Genomic DNA, 9,210 nt, shown 5'->3' with positions numbered 1-9,210 from the left:
TCAGACATGTCATTATGTTGATAGGGGAGCCCGGTTCAATGATGATGCAGAAGACGTGGAAGAGTTTATTGTGGCGATTACTAAACCTAATGTTAGGAGGGATGTTGCTCATTTAGGTGGGGTAGTGGTGGATGAGGTTCTTCTTGACCGCATTTTCACCCTTCCTATCACGGCTGTTAAGAGCATCCGTCGTAGCTGTCATATGGACCCAGGCCTTAACTGCTGCCCTGGTAAAGGCAGTAGCAATTCCAAAGTCTGTTCATGCGGGGGTGAGACTTGTTTTGTTACCGCAGTGAATGTTGCGAGTTTTTAGGCCTACGAACCGTCAGGAGAGCAGGTGTGGTAATAAGAAGTCTTTGCAATGTCATAGTATTCAGCGAGCACTATTAGCTTGGGGTGATAGGTATGGTTTTGATGCGCTTATTTTATCACTTTTTTCCCAAACCTTGAGGGTGGCCTCGAGTCAGTATGAGTTTATCTCTAGGTCAGATAACTCTGCGACGTACGTCAATGTGAAACAATGTTTACGAAAAGTGGCCGACGGTCATTCACTGCCGCGATTAAAGTGTTATGCTCATTAGGGGGTTCACCTGTCGACAATGATACTTTGAAAGTGTTAGTGGCCAAGCATCCCATCTTAACCCTCCAGTCATGCCTGTTTCATCGCTTTATAAGCTCCCTCTTGTGCGGATGCGAATAGTGTTCTTGAGTGCATTAAATCCTTCCCTAAAGGAACTTCTTGCGGGAGAGATGGTTTGAGGGCCCAAAACATTTTAGATGCTTTTTGTGGAGAGGGGGTCGACGATTGTCGTTGGGTTGTGGGGTTCATTAGTATTCTAGTTGTGAAAAGGGCATTTCTTGCTGTGGAGCTGATGAGCTGTCTCCCGCGTTTACGAGATCCTCAATGCGAGCTCCTTTTGCTTCGCTCATGCATGGCAGTCGAAAAGGATTTAATGCACTCAAGGACCATTACTACGGCGGCTAAATTATGTTTGGGGGGGGGAGGTGCTTGGAGGTTTTAGCAGAGGTTATTGCGTCTGCTCCTCTCACACCACTATCTAAACCGGACAATGGGATTAGGCCCATTACCATAGGTGCCATTTGGAGGACATTGGTCTCTAAGGTGGCCATGAGGGGTGTCGGGAAGGATATCGCTAAATACCTTTGTGACTTTCAGCTTGGGGTGGGAGTTCCAAGTGGGGTGGAGGCTATTCTTCATAGCGCTAACAGGTTATATTCACTCTGATAGGTCGTTAGCTATGCTAACTGTTGATTTTGTAACGCCTTCAACTTGGTGGGCCCGCCTTTCTGCTTGAGGTTCGATCTTGTTGTCCGTCTATTTTCTTATGGATAGACTTTTTATGGGCAGCCGGCTAGACCATATGTGGGGGATGATCACATTTGGTCCACCACTAGGGTTCAGCAGGGACCCTTTGGGACCTCTTCTTTTTGCTTTTGTTTTACACCCACTTGTTCATATGATTAGGGATTGTTGCAAGCTTCTTTTTCATGCTTGGTACCTAGAATTCTAGATGATGGTACAATTATTAGAGACACTAAATAGGTAGATAAAGATTTAGATATTATCATGGCCGAAGGGCCCTGCTTGGGCCTTGAACTTAATATTAAGAAAACTGAACTGTTTGGCCGTCATGCAATGGGTTAAGGTACAGGAGAGGTTGTTTCCTTGAGAGATTGGAAGGCCAGTGTTGCATGTGAAACTCATTGGAGGCGCCGCTAGTCGGGATGTGGGGTTCATTAGTATTCTAGTTGTGAAAAGGGCATTTCTTGCTGTGGAGCTGATGAGCTGTCTCCCGCGTTTACGAGATCCTCAATGCGAGCTCCTTTTGCTTCGCTCATGCATGGCAGTCGAAAAGTTGTTGTTCGGTCTCAGAACGTGCTAGCCTGTGTATGTTAGGAAGCTGTTTCTGTTTTTGACAATGGCCTTCGGGGCGATTGAGGAAATCGTGGTTTGCGGTGGTGCTTTCTTTGGATATTTTCAATGGAGGTCGACGTCATTTCTGATCCATTTTGGAGGTTTGGGTTTATGTTCAGATTCAGACGTATCTATTTTTACGTTTGTGGCATCAAGGGCACAACCTTGGAAGTTTCAGGACCACATAGTTTGTGGTTGTGGTATTTATGGGTTTGACTCTCATAATGGGAGTGCGATAGATCGCTTACACATATCACTTCTAGATTTTGGTCTTAATGGTTTCTCTTATAAATACCCCCCCACGCCCAACATGCTTTGGTGAATGCCCTTTATAATGGACTAGTCCAGATTTTGGAAGTGAAGTTTGATTTATCTTCCCGTCAGAAAGCGGTGTTTAAGTGTCTTCGGACTCCCCGGCCTTGGCATTTTCTAATGGTTATCCCTATAGAAGGACTGGGCCAATATATGCCGGCTTTGGAGTACCTAACCATCCTTAAGTATAGGCTAATGATCCCTTTGTTTCCGGCAGACAAGCCTTGTCCAGTTTGCCGCAAAGTTTGTTTGGACTCCTTTGGCGAGCATGTGGTTCACTGCAAGGAGTTTCCTAGGTTTAAGTACAAACATGAATTGGTGAGGGATGTTTTATGTGATGTTCTTAAATGAGTAGGAATTTCTGCTAAAAAAGAGGCTCCAACGAACTTTATTACCAATCCACTCGAAGGAAGGTCTGCTTTGCGACCAGCCGATATACTTGTTTTTGGGTGGGTAGGAGGGAAACACGCTTGTGCGGACCTCATGGGGGGGGGGGGCATCCCCTCTTGTTGGGCTTAGGGACACCGGGTTCATGACAGGTTAGGCTGCGATGAGGACGACATCGGGCTAGGTTGCTAAACACGAGAAAGCTTGTTAGAGAATCAACACGTGTTTTTCCTTTTTGTCTTTGACACATTTGGTTTCTTAGCCTCGGAGGCCTTGGACTTTCTGAATAGGGTTCAACGGGTTGTGAAAGGTAATTCTTCTGGTCCTAAAAACCAAAAAGTTTGTTTTTAATAGGATTTAGTTTGCAATCCAAAAGGGGTTGCGGCACTGCTTGTTGTCTGTTTACCTGCCACTTCACTGTAATCGTTTGAATGTTTTTGTAAACTTTTAAATACAATAAAAAAGTCCCATAAAAAAATCACTCTTTTGTAATATATAAATTTATAACTTATTAAATTAAAAATAAAAAAAACATTTACTTATTATTATTATTATTTGACATGTGCTATTATAACTTATTAATACACCGGTTTTATAACCTGATTTGAATTTATATACTAAGAAAACCAACAGATTCTATTTAACTTACCAATTATGCCAAGTGTAGTGAGCGACAGATAGGGGCGACAAGGGGCGACGTTGGGCGAAACCCCCTCCCCCCCGGGTGATAAGAGGGGCGATAGGGGGGACATGTATCTGCTGCCGACGTTGAGGTAAAAAATTAATATTTAATAATATGACCGTTTGTTCAACGGTCAAAAAATAAAAAAACTTCAAACAATATATATATATACACACACACGCGCCTTCTTCTTCTCCAAAAATCCATACTTCATCTCTAATATTTTCAATCTTTCAAACAGAAATACCATATCTTTTCTCCAAAAATACATAAGAAAATGAATCCTAGAAATAACCCGAACCATCCATTTCTCGCTTTCGGGCAATACCATCATTCGCAAAACCAACCGAACCGAACCTAACTATACATGGCTCAATTTCGACCAACACCCTACTTCGTAAAACTAACAAACCAACTTCGCGAACACCGGAAACCAACCAAACCTAAACTATCCACTTCCTTTTCCCAACCCGAACTTAAGCATGTACGCCACCTTGCTCAACCCCCAAAACCCCATGCCGGTGCAGGAGACTCAATCGGCGCGGGCCTTCGGTTCAACCCGAAAGGCGGGCCGCAAATACAAAAAGAAGGAACCGGGGGAGCCGACGGCACCACGTGAGTACTTACTGTGGACGGAAGATGAGGAATTAGCTCTCACACGAGCTTGGTTCGCCATTTCGGAAGATCCCAAAGTTTGTAAGTTATTAATATTAAGTATTTATTTAACTTTATCTAGTATTTATTTAAAATTAATATAATTGTGAAAAATAATTTTAATATAGCAAACTTACAAGCCGCCAGAATATTTTGGAAGAAAATATTTGAAGTTTGGGTCCGGCTAACGGGCAAACCAGTTGATTAGCGGGGTAAAAAAGCGGTTCAAGGCCATTGGAAGGTCATAAACCAAGATTGCCAAATATGTGCTGGGATATCCAACCTAGGGAAGCGAACTAGTTGGAGTAGCGGGCAAAATGACGCCAACATCCAAGCTCGAGCATTAACCGACTTTCGAACGCAAGGGAAACCGGAAGGCCGGAAAGGGAAGGCATTTAAGTATTTAACTTCTTGGGAGAACTTCGAGTTTGCCCGAAATGGAATAGGGCACCCACCGTTCCGGTCACTCGATGATCTGGTCTCCAAAACGAGGCCCCTGAAATGGAAATGGAACGGGTTATTTCTTGGGATAAACTTCGAGTTTGCCTGAAATGGGACGGGGCACCCATCATCCCGGGCTTCAAAATGGTCAAAGACGTCTTACAAATCCAAGAACATCCGCAACACCCTCCGATGCATGAATGGTCAATAAATATAAATAAGCGTTTAAAGACGTGGGTTGTTACTCACAAGCTGGACCCAAGTACAAAAAGTATGTAGAAGAGGGACAAATTTAGAAAACCATTTCGTAATGAACATTTTGAAAATTCTTTGTAAAAGATAGACAAATTTAAAAAACCATTTTTAAAAATAGTTTTTATGGGAATTTTTCCATTTTATTGAAATATAAATAAGAGTTTAAAGAGTTGCCTGTTACTCATAAGCCGGACCCAAGTACAAACAGTAGGTAGAAGATCTTCAAATCACTTTTGGGAAACGTACGATGCCCACTATTTTAAGCCTGGGTACCACTTGTCCCTTGTGCTTATGGACGTGTGTACCTTTGCTTAAGTGGAGGTTTTAAGAAAAGCTGGAACCAATTAGGAACCGGTGTGACAAGAACCAGTTCAAACCGAACCGGTAAAAAATCAGTTAAAAACCGAACTGGTTCGAAGTAAAATCGATTTCTTTTTCACTTGAAAACAGGTTTGGAACCCAGTTTAAGTAAAAACTGGTTTTGATTTTTGTTGACCTAAATGAGAACCGGTTTGGAGGAAAGATGTTTGTACACTTCCATCAATGTGAACCGTTTTTTTTTTGCTACAAGTAGAACCAAGAATGGTATAACGGGCTGGGCCAACCATGTAACGGTTCAAAATGATTTAGATGTTAAACAGGATTCCATTTAAATGGACTGCTTTGAGAAACGTACTGAAATCTGAATAAGTTCAGGTTAAAACAGGTTCACTCGCTTCATATTACTATGTATAAATAAAACAATTTTAAATAGAAAAAAATGAGAAACATATAAACACGTATTTATGGTGTGACAAACAGCGGATTATGCAACTAAAGTGTCCAAGAGTTATGCCTATGTGTTTCTTCCGTTTGATGTCGTGAGTGGTTCAAAACACATTTATGTGTCTTATTCCCGGGTTTAAGCCTAGGTGAAACACCACTAGTTAGATTAGGCCTCACGACTTCGAAACCCCTACTAAGAGCTTTCCAAAGTTTACCGGTATTCATCATTCAAAAAACAAAAAAAATAGTAAAGTAATAGATAAATGTCCCCTATCATAGTTCCCTACATAAAATTGAATTGCACACTTCATAATAAATATGATAGCAACTCTAGAGCAACCTAATTTGATACAAAACAACCATTAACAGGTACTTTACCAACACGATTCCAAAACCATATAAGCAAACTGGCACTAGGAATGAGTCAAAACTTAAAACGGTTAAATCACACAAAATGAATGAATGAACAACATCTACATAACCGAGCTTCCAAATCACTGGTTTCATGTAAATCCTAATTAGACATCCCGTTGGCCCGCCATACTACTCTCATAACCGCTACTGTCACCGGACTCGATGTACCTCTTCTCCATCAACCGCCCCCTATCCATTTCCCGGTTCCCTCTATGTTCCTGTGCAAAATATATTCAAAAAATACGTTCAAATATACAAATATTATTGAGTTTGTAACACACCAACTTACATCTCTCAAAGGAAAGTCTTCGGCCTCGAGCATATGAATCACATGACCCATTTTCGGCCTCTTTTGAGCACTGGGGTCCACACAACGTAACGCTACTAGTAGGGCCCGCTTTAACGCTCTTGAAGATGGCTTTTCGGGTAGTTTAGGATCCAAAACCCCCTCCGCATTCCTGTTTGTTACCATCGTTTTAAGCCAGTCCACAAGATTCACCTACAACATGCTTCTCTTAATCCTAGACAAAAATGGCTGAAAAATAAATAAAGAATTAAATAAATAGCACGTTTACCTCCTCAGGAGGCCGACTATAATCCACAGGGTTTCTACCACTAATAATCTCCATAATAAGAATCCCGAAGCTGTAAACATCACTTCTTTCGTTCAACATGCCCGTACTAGCATATTCAGGAGCAACATATCTAATAAACAAATTCAACAATATTATTAACTTGTATATGTTACATATGTGATAACAATATATAAACTGATATAATGAAGAAAGTAATCGAGTTACCCAAATGTTCCCATGACACGAGTGGTGACATAGCTCTTCTCCGAGCCCAAAAGCTTGGCTAACCCAAAATCAGAAACTTTAGGGTGCCATTGTCGGTTAAGCAATATATTGCTCGACTTAATATCACGGTGAACAACTTTTGGCTCGAGCCCTTCGTGCAGATAAGTCAACCCTTTAGCCGTTCCAAGTACAATGTTCATACGAATCTCCCACGTAAGCGGGCTAATCGGTCCAACATCTCCATGAAGCCATTGCTCTAAGTTCCCATTGTTTACATACTCGTAAACAAGGATTCTAAACATGTTAACATAGTAACCAAGTTATGCAAATGCAACCGAAAGTCAAAGTCAAAATACAAAAGTTAAACAATTAAATGGTTATTATAATTTATACCTTTGAGCTCCTTCAGCACAATATCCAAGCAGCCGAACCAAATTCTTGTGACGAACACGCCCAATTGCTTCAACTTCAACCTTAAACTCTTTCTCAGCCTGTCCTCTGGTCAACACAAAAGTTGACCAAAACTAAAGTCAAAATCAAGATCCACAAATTAACCAAACAATTAAACCAACCTGTTATTAAGCAAATTCTTGACAGCAACCATGGTATCATCCGCCAAAACCCCAGAATAAACAATCCCATATCCACCTTCACCAATCACATTCTCATCCGAAAACCCATTTGTTGCAACCTCAAGCTCCCTCAAAGTGTACCAATGGCCCCACCCCAAATGCGACACTTCGGGTTGAACCGAAACCGTCACCATCGCCAGTTGATCAACCGACCCGGTTCCACCCGGGTAAGATATCCGGTGCCCTTTCCCGATCTCTATCTGGATCTTCTCGTACCCATTTAAATTCTTATCCTTATCATTATCTTCAGCTACAGAACCCGATTCGGCTACCGGGTTTTCGGGTTGTCGGGTCGGGTCGACCCGGGCGGGCTGAATTTCGTCCGGCTCGTTTGGGATTTTGGGTTTTTGGGGTACGATGATGGTTTTCTCGAAGGATTTTTTACGTTTGAAGGTGAAATAGAGGGAGATGAAGAAGATGATGATGACAATGGCGGCTGTTAAGAAGATTGCAAGGATAACCCAGAATTTTAAACTGAAAATTGAGGTCTTTCGTGAGAGTTCATCCTTAAACACGCCGGACATGTTTGTAGTTGTCTGTCGGTGGTGAGGATGTGAGCCTACATAGGAAATAACAACTAATAATAATAATGGGGGGTTTAGAAAATGGGATTAGAAGGGAAAGATTGTCAAGTAGGGGGGACAGAAATACGAAGGTGGTGGTGGTGGTAGAAACAGAATAAAAAGACAAAATTGGTTTATGATTGAATAGTGGAAATATCTACTCTTGTCATTGTATATCCATTATTAAATTATTTATGATGTTAAAAAATAGTTAGTTTAGCTTTTTCGTCCGTGAGCTTTACCCGGTTTAATTACTTTCGTAAACCAGGGAATATGATTTGACATCCTAATCGGTCGTTTGAAATGTAAAGGACTATGATTTTACCTTCAAACGACCACTTAATGACCATCTGGAAATGGTGTGACTACTCTGAGGTATCTCTGAGCTCTTGGATCGTTTATAATGGAATCCTTGTCATCGTCCATAAATTTTGTTGATTTTTTTTTTTAATTTTTAACATCTGATTCCTCATATATATTCATAGCCAATTAGATAATGTTTATTTTCATTTACAACCAAATTAAAACATAGTAAGGAGATGAATAGCAAACCCCTAAATATGAGAGTGTACGTTAGTTTTCTGTATAATTTAAAGAATGGAGAATAGCAAACCCCTAAATATGAAAGTGAACAAAAGCCAATGTTTTCGTTAGAATTTGGGGATGAGGAAGGGAATTGTGAGTGCTCTTAGAAGAGTCTTTTTGCTAAAAGTCACGTCAACTCTAATATGTATGACGGCTTGTAGTTTATAATCATATATAGGGTGTTCACTATTTAAATCGAATTCGAAAAACTCGAAATACAATTTAAATCATATTCGAATTTCAAGGTTCGCATTCAACAACCATAACAACCTTTCAATGTTTATTAAGTTATTTGCCGGTCAAATATTAGTCACCACGACCAACTGGTTGCAAGAATTTGTACGTGCGGCCTGTTGTCTATATAGATCGATTTATTGAAGGGTTTAATCACTTGTCATGCACGTCGTGTTATAATATAAGAATATACATAATCAAATTATCAATTTATCATGCTCATGCAACTTAAAATTCTGATGTATTAGTGTGTATATATATATATATATATATATATATATATCTGTTTTATGAAGTTAAATATTGCCAACTTTAGATAGAGACGAATTAGGAAGATGCAATGAGAATCACAATTAATATAAACAAAGAAAAAGAAAAAGAAAATTAGTTCATGAAGATTATATAATTAGTATATTTAGCATGTGTGCCCCTTACATCACGCGACCCGCGGATCACGTAACAATGTCACGTGAATGCTAGCTACCAAACAATACCTTTACATATATCACCACCAACTGCCGATCATTCCACTCGTGTAATTTTGCCATCT

At 40.5% G+C, this 9,210-nt stretch overlaps 1 protein-coding gene across 1 annotated transcript; it reads right to left on the bottom strand.

The window, feature by feature from the left end:
* Nucleotides 1-5,898: 5,898 nt before the first annotated feature.
* On the bottom strand, nucleotides 5,899-7,847 carry LOC143565934 (putative serine/threonine-protein kinase At1g01540). Its single transcript, XM_077052766.1, has 6 exons — nucleotides 7,219-7,847; nucleotides 7,040-7,144; nucleotides 6,647-6,940; nucleotides 6,422-6,551; nucleotides 6,136-6,345; nucleotides 5,899-6,064 (listed from the first exon to the last, which is right to left on the bottom strand). The coding sequence occupies exons 1-6, from the start codon at nucleotides 7,800-7,802 to the stop codon at nucleotides 5,951-5,953; spliced, it is 1,437 nt and encodes a 478-aa protein (XP_076908881.1). The 5' UTR covers nucleotides 7,803-7,847; the 3' UTR covers nucleotides 5,899-5,950.
* Between the last annotated feature and the right edge of the window lie 1,363 nt (nucleotides 7,848-9,210).

The sequence above is a fragment of the Bidens hawaiensis genome, unplaced genomic scaffold (assembly GCF_021521415.1).
Source record: "Bidens hawaiensis isolate Kalapana, Puna unplaced genomic scaffold, B.hawaiensis_p1.1 tig00022649_1, whole genome shotgun sequence".
NCBI classification, from domain to species: Eukaryota; Viridiplantae; Streptophyta; class Magnoliopsida; order Asterales; family Asteraceae; genus Bidens; species Bidens hawaiensis.
The sequence above is the reverse complement of the archived record's forward strand: the minus strand, read 5'-3'. Positions and strand labels throughout refer to the sequence as shown.